Below are 22670 nucleotides of genomic sequence, written 5' to 3' on the forward strand. Positions count from 1 at the left end.
CACAGGGCTCAGGGGCCAAACAAAGCAAGGTCGTGAGAGACACTGCCTCAAAAACAAGGTGGATAGTGCCTGAGAAGAACAACACCCAAGCTTATCTTCTGGTCTCCAGGCAGAGGAGCATGCATCCCCTCCCCCACACACTGCTTTTACAAATCACGTATGCGCGCACGCATGTGCGCACATACACACACACACACACACTTAAATGCAAATAGCATTTAACAGGTTTTCAGGATGGCACAATTAAGGCAGATGTTCACTGCTGCTGCCGACCCTATGGGTGCTAAGGAGCACACAGAGCAGCTGGGAGTGTGTACCTGTTATTCCAGATGTGAAGGAACCTACAGCCATGGTATGAGAGATGTAGTCTCAAAACCACTGTAATTTTACTATAAATTACTATAAAGGCAGACATTTCAACCACCATAATATCATTTCAGATACTCTGAAGGCCAGTGTTGACTCCTTTTTTTAAGAATTTAAAAGCCCTTTGGGAGGCCAAGGCAGGACACTGACAGTTCCAGGCAAGCCTGAGCTACAAAGAGACCTTGTCTCAAAAAAAAAAAATAAATAAATAAAAATAAAAACAGATACATAAAAGAACAAAAGTATAATTTAAAATAATTAATAAACTTTTGATTTTGTTTGCTGGTTATTTGGTGTTGTCTGGTGGTATATCTAGCAGTTTTGGATTGTGCACTTAGTCTATCCTGGCACACTCAGGATGGCAGCTTCCTGAATGCTAAGATGGCAACTGTGGCCTTTGCACATCCAATTTAAATGTCACACAGTTGATTTGCCTCACGGATCTTCGGCAAGGAAAAACACTAAGGCAACATGCACAGGCAGACTCGTTATCTTAAGCAGTTATTTATTAATTAATCAGCTAATCCACACAACAAACCTATGAGGTAGTTTAACATGCCTTGAATATGAACAGATTCGAAACCAGAAATGAGGAGGGGATCCATCCCTACAATAATATGTGGAACAGACAGATCCTTCTTAATTTTATTCTTACAAAAGAAAAATAATCCATTGGACAAGCTGATCAAGTGAATGACAGATGGTTGGTGGGGAGTGTGTTTATGACCTGGCAGGCTCTTATTGGGTTTAGTGTTTTGAATTCCCACTGGCTTGTCAAAAAAAAAAAAAAAAAAAAAAAAAAAAAAAAAAAAAAGTCTCACTCAGCTTTGACCCAAAGGCAGGGAGTTCTGCAGGTCAGTGCTGTACATGTGGCCCATTGTTCTTGCCTTTTGATATGGTTGGCCTAATAAACTTACTCCAACAGACAGTGTGAAGATCCTTGCGGTTCCAATTTATGTTCCTATGTCATCTGAGAGGCCAAGAAAGTTCAAATCCTATTGGTCTTCTAGTCCAGCAGCAGTAGATGAGTTTTATGGCTACTTTATCAGCAGAAGGGATCGTTGCTGCATTTGCCGCTTAGTGGATTGCTTTATGAGCATATTTATTAGTTCGCTGGGCTATGGCGACTGTATATAAGGAGAGCTCATCAATCTGGGACTCACTGCTGTGACATTTGTGGCCACTGGCACACGAGCTAGCCTCGAGCTTATTTCTGCACTAAAAGGGAAGAACGTTTTGTAAAGCAAATTTGAATTGTACTGCCAGGAAAGGACTAGGGAGTGATTTAGTCCACAGGGGAATCAGGGCTATGCTTGGAGTTCAGTGGTAGAGAACAGGAACAATGCATGTCGAATTCCCGAGATTATGTCATGGGATGAGAGTAGAAGAGAAAGAGACATTTGACCATATCAACCATCAATGACTGTCCTATTGAACACAGACATCTCGGTTTAACACAGAGGTAATGGGGGATGTGTTTTCCTAGTGTTCCAGGGTGTCCAGAGTGATGGCAGCATGTGTCTCTTTTCTTTCCAGCAGAATTAACTGGCCGTTTGAAAACATTTGCCCTAAATCCAACTCCCATCTACCCACAATAAAATCAGAAAGTAATATAAGACTTAATTAAACATACAGCCACACCAAAGGAACCGTGAACAACAGTTTTCTGTGTAGAGGTGTTCCTATTCTACGGTCCCTAGGACACAGGGGCATTTCTGAGCCCTCCTGCGTCACGTGGTCTGGGCAAGTGGTCTTCACGGCGTGCGAAACTCCCCTTATCTGCGTGGGCATGAATAATCGTGAGGACAATCAAACCGACAAGATTTCTGGTGGGGTGCTTGAGTCAGCTTGCCAAAGAGCAATGGTATTTCGATGAGGCACTCTGAAATAATCAGATTATTGGAGCTGGAGGTTCAACTATAAAGGGCTTGGCAAGGCTTCACTGTAACGCGAAGGGAATCTATGTTCCTAGGCTTTTCTATCTTAGGTCGTTAAAAAGAAATAAACACAACACTTCAGGGAAAGAGCTCAGGCACTAAACATAAACAGAAAAAAAGATTTAAAAATACAAAACTCAGACTATGCTTATTTTACAGCAGAATTGACAAATAAAGCTTTATCCCACACATTCGAAGAAGAGCCATCACTGGGCGATTGTAGCTCTGTTGTGTGCTTCTTCCCAAAATAGCAAAATAAAACTGGTGTCACCACACCCATATTCCTCCCCGCTTGCAGCGTGGGGTGGTGTGTGACCTTCTTCTTCACAGCCACAGTGACTGTGACCCCCTCACACAACAAAACAGGCACCTTAAGAACAACACTGTACATCCGTGTCGTCTCATGTATTGCTCTCTGGCTGTAACCACTTCAGATCTCCATGGAAAGCAATGACGTCTGGAAAAGTCCGACTTCATTAGATTGGTGGTCACAAGGTGTAAAGGGCTGCTCCAGCCAGCTGAGAGCCCAGGAAAGAAAGTTCTGCATCTACCTTATAGTGTCTACAAGACACCACCTCCCATCCCAGTGCAGAGCAATTAACCCCGGAGGAGAGTTTTACAGTTGCACTCAGACACCATCCGGTCTGGCCCATCCTCTACCCAGAGGCATTCTTTTTCAAGTCACCGGTCCCCAGCTCAGCAACTCGATGGGACAGAAACAGAAGAATGGAGCTTCTTTAGGATTTAGTCACTTTCTCCCCAAATCATCACTGTCCCAAACGAAAGCCAACTTTCTGGCCAACTTTCCAAGAACTACGTCCATCTCACTCTGGGGTTTACATTCTCCTTTGGATACCTTCAGTAAAGCATTACACCAAAGGTCAGCTGCTGCAGCGACATTTTGAGTTAATAGGATCATCATGCAATCAAACTAATTCTTTTCCTAAGCTATGATCTGGCAGCTTGCAAGGAGAATTTGGCTTAATCTTGGGAAGCTCTCCATCAGGGTGATCCAGGGTGAAGGTCCTTCCTCTCTGTTCCCACCTACTCTCATGCTCCTGGCATGTAGAGACAAGGCTGGCTCATGGGTGTGAAGCAGGGAGGACCTGTCTGTTACATAACTTCCACACACCACAGTTTGTTCTGTTTCTGTGGGTGTTGTCACCAACTATGTTCCCCGTGATGACAAAAGTATATTTGTTAATGGATCTAGGAGACTTACATGATAATCATGAAGGGTCTCACAGAATCACTGCAACTCTAAGGAAATCTAGAATAAATAGGAAATTAAATTTTTCCACTCTTTGTAAGTTCGAATAATGCTCCAACTAGCTGCTGTGCAATTGCAGTTTGGAACTTGTGCTAAACGTGTTACCAAGAAAGGATTCTTTAAACTCATCCAAGTATAATTTGTCACTAAATTAAATGAAGAAAAGAAATCTTATCTACTTCCAAAAATCAAGATTGGTCATGTGTTAATCTGTGCATCCTTGAAAGAAGTGTTCGTTGCTCAAGAAAGGGTCCTCTTGGGGTTGGTGAGCAGTTCTCTGCCACAGAGAAATGCCGGCATCTCTTCTCAGCTCTTGACTGGTGCATTCACTACTTATTCTTCAGGCTGTAAGACAGAAAGGAAGACAATGGTCCTTTCCTCTGTAATTATACACGTTGGCACCTCTCTCCCGCTCTCCCTCCCTTCAACCCCATCCCATCAAACTTAAATTAGGCTGAATTTAGATGGTGAATCATTTATTGTGTGTGTATGTAGTATGAGTGTGTGTGTACACGTGTGTCACATCTGTATGGCAGTCAGGAACACCTTCAAGTTTCCATCCTTTTTTCTCTCCACCTTTCCCTCTTAGCCATCTCCCCAGGTCTTCTATAGTGATTCTGTTAGGAGATTAAAGAATCTGTATTACCTAATGGCTAAATTATCAATGTCATCTCCATATTGTGAAGAATCTGCACTTCTACACTCAATCCAGATACTTGCTCCTTTCCAAATGATCTTAATATAAAAGCAACAGATGCCCAAAGGTGGTTGGTTCCTTCCATAACATTTGTGCCACTATTGCAGTAGTAAACCTTACAGATAGGTTATTGTTGTAGGTCAAAGGGTTTGTAGCTAGGTGACATCGATGCCCATTCTCCTTTGATAGCTTGCATAGGACCTTCCAGCATCACGAATGCTGGTTAGTAGGGGTAAAGCTCCTAGTTGGGCACCAGCTTGACTCCACCATGTTTGGTTTCATAATGGAGTGTTGTCTTCAGCAATAGGTCCTTACTATCAGGTTGTGAAAAGCAACCAACAGCTTTTACAATAGTCTGTAATGCTTAGGGGGTTTCATGGGACTCCTTTGGTCAAACACTCAACAAGAGGTGATTCACACCTGGCACTAGAGCTGTCGCTTGGTAGTGAAATATGTCTGGTTGTGGGTACTGTCTCTCCTGTTGGGTTTAAGGCTCACTACATAAAATGTAACTTATAACCTGATACTGCTAAAAATGGCCAAGAACTAAATAGACTTACAGGGAAATCCAATATTATTGTTATGTCAAAGGAACACAGCAGTAAAATGAATCCTAATGACATACTGCTATCCATACAGTTCAACCTACATCAGAGGAGCTTCTTGCAGTAGGTGAGAATTAACAAAGACACCCACGACTGAGCAATGTTCAGAGTTAAAGACTTTAGAGCACCTGGTCCCAAATGGGATGTCTTTATCAAACCCTTCCCCTCAAGGTTCAGGGATCAAAGTGGAAAAGAAAGCAGAAAAATTATAAGAGCCAGAGCTGATGGATGACTCCAAGGAAACAGCATCTTCCAGATGCTCAGAGAGATTGTGGCAGCATCTGCAAGGTCTGTAGAGGTTCGAGCCAGATGGGGTCCCAGTACTGAAAAGTTTGAATAGACCCAGGATCTCACCTCTATGTAAGGAGTTATGTGCAGCTCATACTGGTCATTTTGCTCTGGTCTACCCTGGCCTTCAGCTCCTACAACCTCCCTGCCCTATCTTCCATGATGGTCCTTGAGCCTTGGGGATGAGGTATGATATAAATGTCCTTGTGGTGGCAGAGCACTCCACAGTCATTTATCCTTTGTACTTTACCCAACTGTAAGCTTCTGAATCAACCAACATCTAAGGATAGAGAAATGTCTCCGATAGGATATGAGAGCTGTACTAAACTATAGAGAGAGACCCATGAATTTAGAAGACAGTTTGATACAATGTCCACTTAGCAAAACAACACTAAGAGGATTTACCCCTAGGGCCTGTGAGATCCCCAGCCGTGGATTCTTGACCACATTTGCAGTAGCAGGCATGAGTTTCCTCCCGTGGAATGGGCCTTAAATCCTATTAGAAAGCAGTTGGTTACCCCTCTAACATTTGTGTGACTATTACACCTATGGGCATATCTTGTCATGCTGGCTATTATTGCAGTAAACAGGGTTCACAGATAAGTCATCCTGTTTAGGATACCTCAATAGCAGCTTGGATAGCATCTTTCTGTACGGAGAGCCAGATGTCTTGATGGCAATCTAATGAAAATGTTCAACAGCTACAAAGTGAAACACTTTCACTCATATACAAAACCTCATTTTCCCAAAAAAAAAAGGCGTCTGTTGAATATTCTGAGGACCTAAGTAAGGATTAGAATGCTGTCAGTATAATGCAAAACCACATAGAAAAGACGGCTCCACGCTTTTTCTTCTTTCTAACGGTTTTGAAGTTTGGCCTTGAAATGACCTTGGAAACCATAGCCATGTTTAAAAATACTTCCCCTACAAAGAAAAACCCTATTAAAAGAAAACAATCTTGCATTTGGTCTCTGTCACCAATAGTTTGTGACCTAAGGAAATCCTACTGTCCTTGTCAACTGCATGAATTAATGTAACATAAAGGCCAAAAGTTCATACTTAGCAGGCAAGTATAATTCCATTTCCATAAACTGTAGAGATGAACGTATTTCAAATGAAAATGAGCCTGGATCGCACATCCGTTGGTACCAGTCAGGAGTCCAAGCACATCCACAGCAAGCAGTCGCCAATCTCGATTGCATCGTTCTTGGAATCCAGACGAGTGGGGAATTTTGTTTAAACTTATAGCGAAAGTGGTCTATTAAGGATTTAATCTCATAACGAGGAAAAATATCACTCAGTTCCCTTTATAGGCGGCATAATTATTCAGATCCTTTCTGAATGCAGAGAAGTGATGGCAAATTAAAGGGCCTTTCAATTCCATATAGCTTTTTGTAATTATTCTCCTGTAGCTGCTATCCTTGCTGGAATGGCTCCTTCATATTTTATGTAGCATTCCATTGGATACAAAGAACATGGAAATCTTTACTGCTATTAATAAATATGGAGCTATTCAATCCGAGCAGAAAATTCCTTTTCATCTGAGAGATAAGCTGCATAATTCATATATTTTCAGAAATTTCTTAAAATAGAAAATTGAAGGAAAGCAGAGGAAGGCGAATTCATGACATTGTTTCTAGTTCTGTGGAAGGTGAGTGTTCCAGTGTGCTGTCTGTTGCTGTGATAAACACCGTGATGAAAGCATATTTCATCATATAGATTATAATCTATCATCAAAGGAAGCTACAGCAGGAACCTGGAGCAGATACTAAGGTGGCAACCAAGGAGAAATGGCTTTTGCCTGGCTTGCTCCCAGGCTCACATGGTGCTACCTTTTTATACAAGCTAGGCCGGCCTGCTTAGGGAGGGTACTGCCCACAGGATCCAGCCCTCCTCCATCAATTACTAATCAAAGAAACTCACTACAGACATGACCGCAGGCCAGTCCATCAGAGACAGCTCTTCAGCTGAAGAGCCCTCATTCCCAGGTTTGTCGGGTTAGCCACAAGATTGATCATCACTGGTAGCCTCATGGTCTGTGTCCAATTGGATCGAGTTGGAAGAGAGAATTTCAGGCGCCACCTACACGCCAATAACACAGCTCCCTCTACAGTCAGCACACACAATAGGCAGGATAAGCCTACAGGCCCCCTTTGAACACTTGCAACCTGTGAGAGAACGCTAGATATTAACTTCACTGGGGGTCTCGGAACACCATTGGAAAGAAATGGAACCGCTTATAAAAGTTGCTCGTGTCTTCCAGAAGCTTCCATGTCAGAGAGTCGTGGAATGACATGCAACTCCTGTGAACTAGACCTCCTATGGGATGGGATAGCCTTGGTACTAGACAGATGAGAATTATGCCTCAGGATCAGGCAAAAACAAGCACATCCGAGCTTTCTAGACTTTGCCCTTTGCTGCATCTTAGATCCAAAACGTTCAAAAGAGTGGGTTTTGCTCCCACCTGGAGACCAGCCAGACATCGCAGTGTGACATCATAAGAATCACTAAAAAATGAACTCACCTTTGAAAATGACCAGAAATGTACACAGGTCATTTTCCTGTGATTGAATCAGCATGCATGTTTGAAAGGGGGCATTAAAGGGGAATGGAATGACCCATCTGTCCTACACTAAATTTCAACTGTTCCATAAATAAGCTAAACACCAAAGCAGAATAATATCTTCTGGCCTCATAGAGCTGCATTTTGACTGTTGGACCACAAGTAAACAGTGACAAAATGCCACCACAGGTCATGGTTCACAGGAAATGACACAGGCCTAGTGCTGGGCAAGGAGGAGCTGTGGTCTCAGATCTGTTTACTAAACAGTCACCATTTTAACTATTTGACTGACCAAGTCCAGGGGGCCGAGGCAAGAGAATCACAGATTAAAGGTCTGGGAGAACATGAGTTCAAGGCCAGTCAGAGCAACTTAGTGAGACCCTGTCTCAAGACAAAAAGGAAGAAAACAAGCAGGACTAGGTACACAGCTCAGTACTACAGCCCTTGCGTACCATGTGTCATGCCTAGGCTTCACCCCATCACCAAAAATATCCAACCGATATCCCCCAAAATAGATGGTAGCCAAAGGCTTAGCGCACCTTTACTCAACTTTATCAGATGGCACAATGAAAAACCAAGTTAAAGTGTATTCCTCAAGGGAACACCTGCTCTTTCATTCCTCCCTTCCCCCACTCCCTCACTTAAAGACAGGATTCAGGGCATTCTCCCTGTTGTTCCTTTTTCCTTTCATGTTGCAACCAATCAACTGCCGATCTGTGGGCCTCCTGCTTCACTTCGTGTCTACTACTGTCTCAGCATCGTGGAAGCACCTCCTGGCTCCAGAATGGAAAAGTATATTCTCATGAAACAGAAAGGACGCTCTAACATTGGGGCTTTCGGACTCTGGGCCACCTTCTGGGCAAGGATGCCCTCTGGATAACTCCTCCCCATCACAACTCTGCAGACCACTTGAGGTTCCTGCCTCTGCCAAGGTCTCCTCTTCAATGTCCATTTGCATAGGTTGCTCATTCTGCCTGGAAATTCGCCCAGTCTTTTTACTTGCCCAGATCCCTAAGGATCCTTAAAGAAGCCATGCATTCCCCAGATAATCCTTGCCTGAGTTCACCCTGACACAACCAACTGTAACTGGCTATTTCCAGCAGCCACTTTGGAATAGGAAAGAAAGCCGTTAAGAAAATAGCCAAGCTTCTGCAAGTGATGGGCAATTTCTATGCTTATGAAAGAGAGTCAAATGATAAAGGAGGCAGGTCAGACACAGTTTCTGAGAATGGTAGCTGTCTGGAGAATGCAGGGTCCAGGAAACAGTGGGGAGGGGAGAAAGAATGTGGGGAGAGCGGGGACAGGAAGAAGAGTACCACTGCCACCTCCGAATAAAGCTCAAATCGTAAATGTCGTCTACACGAATGAAATATTTGCAGAGTTCAACTTTAGTGGAACTCAGTGCAGTCTGCTGGGTAGAGGGAGTGGAGGGAAGAAGTGCTCAGATGTATGAGGGAGAAGAGAGATGCAGAAACCACAGGCAGCGGGAGTTACAAGCCCAGCCAGGCCTTCGGATGCTGCAGGGCAGGGCCACGCTGACTCAAAATGCCCAAAGGTAAATGGTGTTCAGTTGGCATCAGATAAGCACAAGATGAATGTATTCAAATCTCTCCTGGGAATACAAATTCCAAACAGTTTATAGCCCATGGGACAGAGAAGTGATTTAAGAATATTCAGCTATCATGAACAGTCCAAAGTACAGGCTATTTACAAGGAATTCGGATATATCACTTCCTAATACACACACAATTGACAGAGTGTTTGTAATTAACTTACCAAAGCATCTAAAAAAACAAGCCTCCTCTACTTATATAAAATTTGCATTGTTTATATGCAAATGAGTGCTCCTGGTGCATTTTAGAACAGTTTATTCCCTTAAGAAGGCAAACATTCTCTTTATAATCTTGTTTACACTATTCATTTGCTTTGCAAAACGTTTTTTTTTCCATTAAAAAAAATCTCAAAATAACGAATTGTTAGAGCCAGAAGGACCCCTGGGATTATCTCAGGAAACCCAGCTCCAGCGCTTCACAAATGCAGAAGCTTGACAGAGCCCCTAGCACACAGGTACACCCACCATCACCCTTCCTGAGATCTAATCACTCACATCCACACTCCTTGGCTTGAGTCTCACAGGTAAATGTAAACAGAGCAAGACGCTTACAAAACACTAAGATCTGAAGCACCTTAAGGTCCCACTGGCTGGGCAGGAGCGTGGACAGACTTGAGCCCCTTTCCTCTTACGTGTAGAGCAAGAACCTGTTAAGTACCTGCTCATTTCCAAGCCTTGGCAACCATATGCTGTCCTCCAACCTCCTTGACACTCCTCTTGCCTCACGGTTTCTCCAGACTCGGAATCTGGTTCTAGCTTTTCTCTTGGATTATCCTGCTGACCACCTGTGCTGTGGAAGGTTCTTCTGTCTATGTGTTGCTTTTATTGGCTAATGAATAAAGAACTACTTTGAGCCTATGGCAAGGGCAGAACAGAACTAGACAGGAAAAGCCAAGCTGTATGCTGGGAGAAAGAGGGTGGAGTCAAGAGAGAAGCCATGGAGCCATCAGAGACAGACCCTGGGAACTTTACCCTGTAAGCCACAGTCACATGGCAATATACAGATTAGTAGAAATGGGTTAAATTAAGATGTAAGAGTTAGCCAATAAGAAGCTAGAGCTAATGGGCCAAGCAGTGGTTTAATTACTACAGTTTCTGTGTGATTATTTCGGTTCTAGGCAACTGGGACAAACAAGCATCCGCCCTCCTCCAACACAACTGGTTTTATATTGTAACCATATGTGGAAGCCCATGCAAAGTCTGGGGCTGTATCTTCCTGACTCTATGTTGTCTATGTTGTTACAGACCTGGCACAGGGAAAGGCATAACCTTGCCTCACCAAGCCCGTAAGAAAAATCAGAAAATGGATCAACCGCCACCTCTGGAAGAAGCACTCAAGCTGTGCCCATGGCTCACTGGCTCTCCGTTCTGAACAGGTCCATTCCCGGCCCATGGCCACTCGCTCTCCATTTTGAACAAGTCCATTTTTGGCGCATATTTTCAGGAAGAGTCAGAGCTCTGCACCCCTATTACTCAGCCATTTATTATTCTTATATATTCAAAGAACTTGTGATTGACAGTTAGGGAACATCACAGTTATATATTGATAGTTAAGATTGACAGTTATTTTAAACATCATACCAGGAGCTGGAGAAAATGGTTCTGTGACCGAACGTGAGTACTCGTGTTCCAGAGGACCTGAATTCAGTTCCCAGAACCTATATCAGGCGGTTCATAGTCACTGGGGGTAACCCCAGCTATGGGGGAACCTGATATCCTCTTCTGGCCTCCATGATCTCTCTCTCTCCTCCTGCTCCCTCTCTCAACAAACAAAGCCACCTAACCTCACATCAGTGGTGAGCAGTAGATATTAATGGGCAGCACTGTTAACTTTTTATCCTCATTTATCTCTAAAACAAAGGCATGGATAGTGTCTTTCTAATGGGAGTTTCATGAGGAGGAAATGAGAAAATGCACATGCCCAGGAATGAGTAAAAAATGCAAAGATGGCCGGCGGTGGTGGCGCACGCCTTTAATCCCAGCACTCAGGAGGCAGAGGCAGGAAGAGCTCTTAGTTCGAGGCCAGCCTGGTCTACGTCCCCATCCTCATCTCTAGTCACCAGAAAAGTGGCTGGTGCAGGCATGGCTGTCTGCAGAGTCTACCATCTGCAAAGTCCAGGATGCGCATGTGTGAAAATGTCCTGACAAAGCCATTTTATTTATGTAACATATGCTAATTTAAAAAGATTCCTATAGAAGGGTTTGCCTTTTCTCCAGGCCTTGGGGTGGAGTTCTTCACCCCTTAGAGGAATCTTTCCTATTGGTGATGGGATATGCTAGTTTGTGGTGGTAACGCGATGTCCCTGCTGAGTTCTGAGGCAGTTCCAGCACAGAAGTTCGTCACACTTCAGAACATCAGCCACACGGTTAGAGGGCAGAGGCCAAAGCACGCCTACACAGCCTCAGGGAGCAGCGTGTGCCTGAGCCAGAGTAGAGTCACAGCCACCCATCCAGCCAAGTTCACCTACGCAATGAAGCCACGGTCACCACTGCTGGCCCCAGGGCTCAGCCCAGCTTCCTGAGCCAGTGCCTCAACACGCTGGGAGGACAGTGTGTCCTCATTACACAGGGATGGAGCCCAGGAGCTCCAGAAATGCCACCTCCCCCAGATCCCGACTTCAATGCCTTCTCATTTGGCTGGTTCCCATTTGTATCCAAGTGAAACTAACCTAAGTCTAGCTCTTTCCTGGATTCTGAAATTCCTGCCAATGAATTCTTGAACTTGAGATGCATCGCTAATGAGAAGTCCAGGTGGGCAGAGGAGCCCCGGGGCTTACAGCTGACGCCCGAAGTGCAGGTCTGTTGAACACTGTGTCCTACGCTTGTAAAGCTTGCACTAGCCCTTGGCAGTGCCAGAATGAACTGACACCAGCTTAGGGCATTCTTGGAACCTTTTTCTTTTTTAATTCAGACTTCACTGTCATGCAGACTAAGTACTGAGAAGGTTCAAGGTGCTAGGTCAGGAATATGTCTGCAAGGTAGCATGACAGAAACCCTTCAGAAGCTGTCAGAGAGAAGGCTTTACTTTTTAATGTCTGAACTTAAATCCTAGCAATGCTACCTTTGTGGCTATGCCTCAGTTTCCTGCATATAAAATGGCTATACTACACTGATGGACAGACATCATTGGGATGCTGTGAAGACTGAGTTACTAAATGTAAGTACTATGTAGCCAGTTCATGGAAATAGCAAATGGTCTCTTGCAATCACTATTCTTTTTGGTCATCTTCTACATGGGCCTCAGTTTTAGGCTAAGTCAATGCTAAGTCTGGTGAGCCTGGCAGATACAGAGGCAGGGCCTTGAGGCAGATCTAACTTCTAGAGAGCAGAGGTAGCCGTGTTCCCTCTGCCCAATGGGGCATGAGGAAAGTGCATCAAGATGGCAGAGGGGAAGGATGCTAACATCTGGAGGGTCCATAATAGTATTCAATCTAGAGAAGGCTGCACTGTCAACTATGGTGTCTGCAGTGTGTGTGGCTATGATGTGTGGCTACTGCAGCATAAAATAAAATATTATCAAAAGTCGGTTGATGGCTCACATTAGCTGCATTGCAAATGTCCACAGCCACACATGTGTGGCTCCCTTACCACACTCTGTGAGTAGACATAGGACCCTTATATCACCACAGAATACAACAGCACTGGTCCTGCGCCACCAAACATCTCTTCAATTAGATATGCTTTTCAACATAGACTACAGGGCCGTCTTCCTTACTTTTTATAGCTCTGTGAAACACATTCATTTTTTTCAACACATAGAAAAAAAAGTGAGGAGACAGCAGGGTAATTTTTGAATAGATGAACCACTGTTCTGTTCAACTGACCTTCACCTTTCTCTCTCTCTCAAGTACTTTGGTCTTCAGTAGATGAAGAGAAACTGACACACTTTCTGAAATATTGCATCCCCCTGTTCAGCTCACAGCCAAACTTCCCGCAGAGCCCGGCTTCTGAAAACCTCGGGGTCTAACAACACCAACTGATCCCTGATTTGTACAGGAGAGCAATGGTCAGCAATGGTCGGAGGAAGGCTATACCCATCACTGGTATGGGGCAGAATGGGTTGAATGTGCAGAGTCCAAGCAACAGAAGCCCAGGACAGAGCTGGGAGGGGTGAGTTTGGGGAAGATGGGAGGGAAGGTCTGGTGGAAGGGGAATGATGTAGGCTGTAGGGAAATCATGTGTGCATTGTATCTCAGAGAACAATAGAAATATGAGCCATGCTGCTGGCAGAGACACAGTGCCAAGCTCAGATGCTGAGGAAGGCAGCATGGAGACGAAGGGGATTGTGAAAATAGATACCCATGTAGTGGACCCTGGAATGGACACTGGCACCCCAGCTGCCTTGTAAGTGCTAGCAATTGATGCGGGATGGTCTTCTGTATGTGTGTTGCTTTTATTGGTTGATGAATAAAGCTTTTGGGGCCAATGGCTTAGCAGAGTAAAGCTAGGTGGGAAAGCAGAAACAGAAACAGAGAGAGTAGGTGGAGTCAAGGAGACACCATCTAACTGTAGAAGGAGAAGGACACTAGAACCTTACTGGTAAGCCACAGCCTCATGGTGAGACACAGATTAAAAGAAATGGGTTAATTTAAGATGTAAGAGCTATCTAGGAATACACCTAAGCTATTGGACAAACAATGTTGTAATTAATGTAGTTTCTATGTGATAATTCAGGTCTGAGTATCTGGGAAACAGAAAACTGGTCTCCATTTACAAGCACTAACGGTAGCATGATAATGAAGATTTTTTATAACACATTGTAGCAGTCGTTAAACTGATTCCCCAAAGCCTGATACAAGTTCACTTATTGTGATGTAGAGAGAAGAACGCTGACTCTGCAAGAATCTACCACAAAATGGTTTCCCCACAGTGTCATGGCAACCCCTTGAGCCTCAGACTCATCCTCTGCTCAGTGACTAAGATGAACCCCATCTTTAGCTCCCCTTTCTCTCCAGATACTGATGTCCCATAGCTTGCCCAAGGGCAGCACTATAGAGCCAAACCCAACTCTGTCATTTGGTTCTAAGTTCAGTGATTTTCTGTGATTCTCATCAAAAGTAACTACACTCCAAGATGGCAAATCCACAGAAAGAATTCCTACACCAGTGTTAGGGTTCACTTGACAACCAGCACCAGCTATAACACGAAAACCTCCAGTCGACATGCATATCCACCACCCACAGCAGCCTGTGTGTTTGATAAAAAGAGCCAAACTCTCTCTTATGGATGTATGGAGAGGCTAGAGTAAGACAATGAGATCACAAAGGGTATCCGAGAGCCTGTGGTTTGCTATGGCATTCTCCAGGTCATTCAGATCTGGACCAAAACAAAAGAAAGCACATCCAATAGAGGAGAGGAGAGATCTATAGTTTCTGGTCGGTGAACTCAACCTTTCAAAGCCATCCTCCCAACGGTGTCAGGAGGACATCCAGGGCATAACTGGGGAATGTCATGTGACACCTTCTACATCAGGAACCAATAGCAAATTATTTCACCTCTCTGAGTCTCAGCTCTACACTCTCAAAAAGGGCTGTAAGAAAGACGTGTGTGTTGGACATTAGTGAGGAATGAGGAAACGAACGTGAGCCCTTTGGAAGTGGTTAATTCACTGTGAAGACAGCAACTGATGAGAAAACCATCACACACTTATCACTTCATATTATCAGATGGTCTTACAACTCACTAAATTAGATGTTTCTCATTTTAATTAAGATTGGATAATGAGACCCACACACTTGCTAGCTCAGTAAAGTACCACCAGTGATTATTTCCCTTCCGTGATCATTCTGTCACAGCAGACTTTCAAACATCCAAGGGGTCCTGCCTCATATGTTTGAGGTACAGAAAGCAAGATTTTCATCCACATGGCAATGCCAGAGCCTTGAGGAGAGCACCTGGGACTCCAAAGGGCAATGAGCCAGAGGTGGAATGGAAACCAAGGAAAGGCAAGGAGGACACAAGGGAAGGAGCTCAAACATGTCTCCCACCTCCAGGATTCTTCTTGACCAGCAGAAACAGATGTGGTAATGCAGTTAAGACATTCCCAAGCCAAGTCTGGAACGTTCCATCTGTCTTTTATGTTCATAATAAACTACCAGAGGGACAAACAGTTAAATAAAAGAATAGCTACAGATTGAGTCTGAAACCTCCCAGCAGCCACTGTTGGGAGCCTTGTTCTCGGGCTTGTGCTAATTTGAAGATGTGGAGCCTGTAGGAGGTGGCTGGTTGATGGAAGTGGGTCATGAGGTCTGAGCCTTTGAAGGTCAGCACCTAGCATCAGTTCTGGGTACTCACTGCTGCTTGGCCTGTCATGCTGTCAACAGAAGCTCCATCACCTATATCTGTTGCCATGGCAAGCACTGCCCTGCCCTGTTTTCCCTGCCATCATGAGATGAATACCCTCAAACCTAGAGGCAAGAAAAAAAATATCCATCCCTCCTCTTAGCTATTTCTCTCAGGTGTTGAGTCATGGCGATGCCGAAGGAACCAACATAGGAATTAAGCATTGATCGTTTTGAAAATGTCTGGCCTGTATGGATAGGAAAAAATGAAATGGCCACATCAAAATTTGAATTCTGCTGCTGAAAAACCAATGGCCTTCCAGAAGCTAGAAAAGGCCCGGAACGCGTGCTTTCCCATGTAGTATGTCAGCAGGCAATGTCCTGCTGACACCTGGTGACTACCCTATCTCCTGGGTGCTTAGATAGTATATTTCTGTGGCTAATGCCCCTGGGTTAGTCACAGTCATTAAGGTCAAGAGGAAATCATGCTGACGGGGGCCTTGCATGGTAGATGAGGCTAAAAAACACTGCTCTTGGGCTCGGTAGACCTCTGAGATGATGCCCGCCCCTCAGGAAGCCTTGCAGAAGGAGTCAAATGCATCTTTTCAAGTCTCCAGACTCCATCTCTCCAGCCCACTTTAGCCACAGAACAATGTGCTGATTGACCCCAGTGCAAGCCACCTTGCATGGAAGCTTCCCCAGAATGGCAGCCTCCCCAGCACGCCTCCCAGAGGCCAGAGGGGCAAGGCCCCTGCAGGAAAACTTGCAGCAAACCAAAATTGCTGGGTATAGGGAAAAGAAAAGCCAAGTCAAGGAGGATCCACATGGATCTCACCCTCACCACAGGTACATCCCTGAGAAAGAAAGGAAAATTGGAACACACTTGGTGGAATGGAAACTCACTGACAATAGTAGCTCACCCTTTAAAGGCGCCTGAGAGCCAGTCTCTCCCACAAGGAAAAATGAGCCTCTTGGGGTACACCTTTAGCATAAATTTGGCTCTGTAGAAACACTCACCAGAGTTTAGCTCTAAATGTAAGCAATTGGATTCTCTGGTCGGGATCGATTGATTCTCAAAGCCTATGACTATTTGCTGTTAGTTAATAGACAAAAAAGAGATCGATTATGGAAAAACTTAGGGCTGAAAAACAAGACATCCTGATTAAAATTCATGCTGACTGCCCTCATCCATCTCATCCAGCACTGGTGAGTCCTGGTGGGGAAGAAAACCTTTTTTTTTTTTTTTTTTTTTTTGGTTGACTTTGTTAATACTGAAGAAGAAAGACTGAAGAGATGAACTGCATTCCTGCGGTCCTCAGAGAAAACCCTCAGTTCCTGAGACAGCATAATTATCTGCTTCTAGCCCATGACCTTTCTTTGCTGGTGACTGGTGTCTGGGAAGGAGGAGGGCTCAGAGAGACTCTGCGAGGGCCGCAGAGGCCAGGCCATGGTCAGCCCCTCACCAGTTGCCACAGGAACGGGGGTTATCTGCAGCACGCAGGAGTGGCTTGGAATAGAGCTGCCTGCCATTCCCACAGATCCATCCTGCCTGCTGTAGCGAGTCCAGCAGAGGAGGCTTTTCAGTCATTGAAAGAGCACACCACAGGCTACCAGGGGGAGAATGCGCAGTTTCAACGGTGAGGAGGAGGGAGTGGCATTTCTTGAGGTGCATCCTTGGCACTATTGCGATGGACCTCTCCTTTCTAGATAGCGAGGCTGTTTCTGTTAACAAACAGCAAGTGCCAATTAGACAGCTGTGTGTGACATCTAAATGGAACACTTGGCTGGCTCCTACGTGTCCCTTCTTCCCCAGCTGCGTGTACCATCCAGCCTGGGTAATATCATAAACCACAGGGGATACACATCCCCTTCCCTTGATCCTTTGTTGATGTTCTTTTTCCCCTACCCCACCCCCTTTTTTGGCTTCTTCTACTCTCTCACAGCCTGACTGAGATCCATGAAATAGCAGCTCCCTGCTGATGCCATGAAAGCTCTTCACTGGCCATGAGAAATAAAGAAAATCATAGTCTGTTGGGAGAGCTGTGGGCCTGGGGGCCAGGCAGACCCATACTAGAACTGGAACATAGATAGGCCTGGCCATTTCCCAATCATGTGACTGGAGAGAGCCGCTTTGGCTTTCTCAGCCCTACCCTCCCATCTGACCATACTCAAATATGGCAATCCTGATATCTGTCCTTTGTATAAATTTAGAGCCACACACTGTTTTAATGAGATGGAGATGTAGCAAGAAACCAAAATGGCAGAAGCCAGCATCTTGTAGTTTGTATGTGGGATGCGGATGAGCAGAATGGGTAAATTATATCCCATTTCAGACACGAATAAAGACAATAAAAGGCAGAGTACCAAGGAGAGAGAAGGAGGAAGGAGGGGTCCAGGCATGTGCAGCCACTTGCCATGTGCCTGTCATGGTTGCCTGGAAAGCAGCGAGTCAGACCAGCAAGAGATAAGGCAAGGGACAAGACCTTGCTAATGAGCTCTTCAGAGGGAACAAAGAAGTCTGTGCAGCTGGAGCTAAAAGAAAGAGGCAAGAAGCTGGCAATGGGACAAAGACATGCCTGGAGGGAGGAATGTTAGGTGCATGTAGCCCTGTAGGCTGTCCTACATGCTCAGATTTTTACGTGAATGGAATAGAAACCTGGTACGGTGTTTGGAACCAAGTGGTAACCCAATCACTAAGGATGCAGTGAATTACAAAAAGAAGGAGATGCAAAGGACGGGAGGGGTGAGGAGAAGGAATGATAACAGCATCCAGGTATGACTTCCTGGAAAAGGGATGTTACAGCGTGATGCTTTCAAACCTTCCCACAACCTGCTCGTCCTTCACCCGAGACTGTGACTGACACATGAAATTCTGATGGGAAATTTTTGTATTGTCTGAATATTGAAAGCATCAGAAATGAAGTTTATAACCAAGGCATGTTGCTGTGCTGCATATCTTTGGGGGTGAGTTCTGCATGAAAAGTTTCAAGGGCTTCAGATAATGCTGTACTGCCTGGCATGGGTACCAACATAAGAGTGTTCTTGACTGCCATGTATTCTACATGTGATTCTACATCAACTTACAGAGTGTAAAAGAGAATTCTCTAGAACAAACAGAAGAAGACCAAGGCAGGGATGAGCTTGGCTGGGCCCTTGGCCACTTGACAGCAAACTTTTTTGTTTACAGCTATTCTATGATTGTATGGATTTTGGTTTTTGTTTTGTTTATTTTTGTTTTTGATTTATGGCTTTTCCCAAGTGGATAAATGTCAAGTGATACACAGATGCCACGTGAATAAGCTCATTGCTATGTAAGGCCATTGACTGACTTCTGGAGTAAATTAGGAGGATTCTGGAGAAAGACAGAGAAGCTTGTAACTCCAGCATTGAGTTCTCTGTCGGAAATATACCAGAGAGACCAAAAATACTATATATTCATCTAAATTTTCCCCCAATCTATGTTTCTTTATGTAATATTTCCCTTTGAGAATGACTCCTTTCTAGGACCTGAGCCAGAAATCTGGGAATAAGCGACCATGCCCAGGACACTGGGGATCATGTGACACCACTCTTGCATTTAAAGCTCTCTCCCAGCTTCTGCACTCACTGCTAATGTCACCCTCCTGAAGGGCACTGACCCCAGCCTAACTCCCTTCCTTGTGTCTTGCTTCATCCTCGAATCAACCACTGATTGCTCAGGAGGAGAACAGCTCTCACCAGGCCTCTTCACTCCTTGCAGCTTTTCCATTTCCCTTTCCTGACTTAAGGGTTTAGATTTACACGCCCCTTCAGTTGGTTACCGAGCAGCCCATGCCTCCAGCCAAAGGGTCCAGCCAGAGTGAGCTCTCAGCTCTCCTCCAGTGGAAAGGACTTAAGGGTTTCCTTTGTTAGTTCTCCCCCTTAGCCTGGAGAAGTGTGACTTCCTGTGTCAGAAGCGGTCCTGAGGGTGCAGAGTGCAGGCCTGTACCTCACAGGAGAACAGTAGACAAAGCACCCAATGCTTTTCCTACCTGCTTTTCCCAGCCTGTTTCCAGACTACAACCCGGGACGGGAACGCCAGGCGGGCCCTTTCCTGGATGGCCAGGTTGTTTGGCAGAAACTGTGGCTCTTCACCCAGCAGGCCTTCTTTCTAAGACGGTACAAAGGTCTAGAGGGACGCGTCATGCCTGCTAGCTCCCTCTCCCTCACTCTGCCTTAGACGAGGTCTGGCAGCTTTCCCTGTTCCTACTAGATTGCTTATTTATTTTCATATGGACTTTCCCTAATAAAATCTTTATATAGCTAACCTTAGGAATTTGCTTCCCAAAGGTTCCAGTCACAAACTAATACAATGACCTGCATGTGTTTATTACAGTGATGGTGTCTGTTACATCTCTGGACCCACAGCAGGGGGCTTAATTACCAAGAATGAAAACTCTTACTACATGGTAAATGCTCGATAAATATATATTGAGATCAATAAACCAATGTTTCTTGATGGACTGAATGAATCCACACATGAATAACTTATACAAGCTTGAGGGCAGAGAAAGAAATCAGAGGCTATCACAAACATGTCAGAGGGAGAGGAAATACAACCAAGGACTAAGAAGGATTTCAAATGGGCCTGTTGAGATCTGCATTGAAAGCATAATCATAAACAAGTATTCAAAGCTTAGTAATTCCGTCATCTATTGCACTAATTTTGGGATTATGTGCTTCTATGCATTAGAAGACAGATGTGCCATGCGTGGTAAGGAACTTAGAACCATACCTGTAAATAAGACAGATATGAATTTTTAGAAGAGACTCAAAAAGCAAAACAACAACAGAAAAAAAAAACAGAAACAAAAAACCCACTCCACTCCCACTTTAAATATCATTAGAGTAAAAACCAGGTTACCAAGAGGAAGGGGAGTTCCAAAGAATGAGGTAATCTTCTAGGCTACCCTGCATGGGCCATGTGAGGTGCATGCTACATTTTAAGGAATACAACATAACCCATGGTGGTATCTGGAGTTACAATTTTTCTATGTTCAAAGCAGAGTAAATATTGCTGTCATGCAATATTTACAAAATAGGACTCAAAGCCGGTGTCTTAGCTGTGACTTTGAACCATGACTAGAACCTTCTAGAGCATTCATTTCCTACTCAAAAAGGAGAATATTAACTTGCTCACTGGGTTTGGGGGACTGAGTAAGACATACAGAGATGCCAAACAAATGATGTCTTGATACTTGATCAAGGTTCAGTCAACACTGGCTGAGTTGGCAGTCAGGGCCAAAAGGTACTGAGTTTTCAGACGTCTGAGATGAGCTGACTACCTGCAGAGGTTCTCACGATAACCCTCTTACCACTGCCAGCCTCGCTGTTTGTTGACATTCCCAACTCTGGTCTAGTAGGGTCTGAGAAACTTCACCAGGGAACTCTCCACACTCTGGCAGTCCTGCCACGGTCAGTCTGCTGTGGCCGCCATACAAGAAACAGCCTAGCAAGTCATGGATCCCTGCAAATTCGATGGCTCTTCCTATACTAGCTGTACCTACACCATTGGCAGCTTTGCTCTCTTGATGTCCGAGAGAAAACTGCAGGCGATTCCTCAGTGACTTGTAGAAGGGCAGTGACTTTAAAGCCATGTCCCCAACCTTTGTTCATACTCCTCTCTTCAAGACAAGGGCCCATACTGCTTTCCATCTGCAAGATTAAAGTAACTCCAGCCAATAGAGAGTTGAATTGGTGATGTGGGATATGGGAGATCTGGCCACAACTGGAGCTGTATCTGTCTTCTGTTCTCTGTCTTGGGCTTCACACTATGGAGGAAATGGGCTGCTATCACAGCAGAATCCTCTGCTGGTAGCGCCTGAGCCCCCCCACCCCCAGCATTGACTACAGCCCTAGGTGACATCATGGTAGCCACCTGAGCCCCCAGCATTGACTACAGCCCTAGGTGACATCATGGTAGCCACCTGAGCCCCCAGCATTGACTACAGCCCTAGGTGACATCATGGTAGCCACCTGAGCCCCCAGCATTGACTACAGCCCTAGGTGACATCATGGTAATCATTTTGATTCAGTTACAACTGTCTGTTGCTCTGAGTTGCTCACATTTGGGGTAATTCGTTACATGGCCGTAGGCAGCTAATAAAGACCCTGCTTGAGTATTCCAATAGTTTGGAATTTGTTAGACATCAAAGGTGACATCTTGTGCTTTAAGCTGGCCTCTGGAACTCTTGAGCTGACTGGTTTGGGGTTTGGAACAGAAAACTGAAAGTCATGTCTGACTCTCCGTGAACACAGAGGTGTTTGTCCTGGCCACAGGCAGGTCTAGCCCTGAAATAATGGTGAGTGAATTCATATGGGATCCCATTCCTATGTCACCTTATCTTCAGAGTTCCACCGGAGAAGCAGGCATAGCACTACTGTCCTCGTCACAGCCCATAATAAGTGACTCACCTAACGTTTCATAGACAATGAGCGACGTGGCTGTCAGGGCACAACAGCTCTGAACTTCACAAACTCCATGCTTCTATGCTGTTGTCTGTACAAGAATCCCTTCTGTGGCAGTCAATGGTATCACCTTGACAGCATCTAGGATCACCTAGGAGACAATCCCCGGGGCACGCCTGGCAGGGGTTATCTAGAGTAGATGAATGGAGGTGAATAGATCCACCTGGACTATGGTTGGGACCATTCCACAGGCTGGGGTCCTGGATTAAACAGAAACGGGACAGCAAGTCGAGCACTGGCATTCAGTGATGTGTCCGCATCCTTAATTCCACACCTGAATTTTGCGATATTTCTCAGGTGTCATCCTTACTTGCTTCCCTTACTACAGTATATATCATTGTGACTCACTATCACCCATGCCAGCATTAATTACTGCTGCATGCAGACTCTCAAAATCCACCTTCCCACGTTGATCTGTATTCCCTTCCAGTTCCGGGGCTTCCATTAAATAACTCTTCCCTTAGGATGCACAGACTTCTCTAGCGTTACATGAGTAAAACTGAGCTTAAGACGTTCTGCTTCCTTTCCAACTAGCTTTCTGCTCTCATCAAACAATATCACTATT

General features: G+C 44.9%; 1 protein-coding gene across 1 annotated transcript in view; it reads right to left on the bottom strand.

Moving 5' to 3' along the window:
• Positions 1-3836: 3836 nt before the first annotated feature.
• Zmat4 (zinc finger matrin-type 4) overlaps positions 3837-22670 on the bottom strand; it is a 344754-nt gene continuing 325920 nt past the window's right edge. Inside the window, exon 7 of the mRNA XM_038328487.1 lies at positions 3837-3918. Within this exon, the coding sequence (XP_038184415.1) occupies positions 3903-3918 (16 nt within the window). The 3' untranslated portion in view covers positions 3837-3902. The remainder of the gene's footprint in view (positions 3919-22670) is intronic.

The sequence above is a fragment of the Arvicola amphibius genome, chromosome 4 (genome assembly GCF_903992535.2).
Source record: "Arvicola amphibius chromosome 4, mArvAmp1.2, whole genome shotgun sequence".
Classification (NCBI taxonomy): domain Eukaryota; kingdom Metazoa; phylum Chordata; class Mammalia; order Rodentia; family Cricetidae; genus Arvicola; species Arvicola amphibius.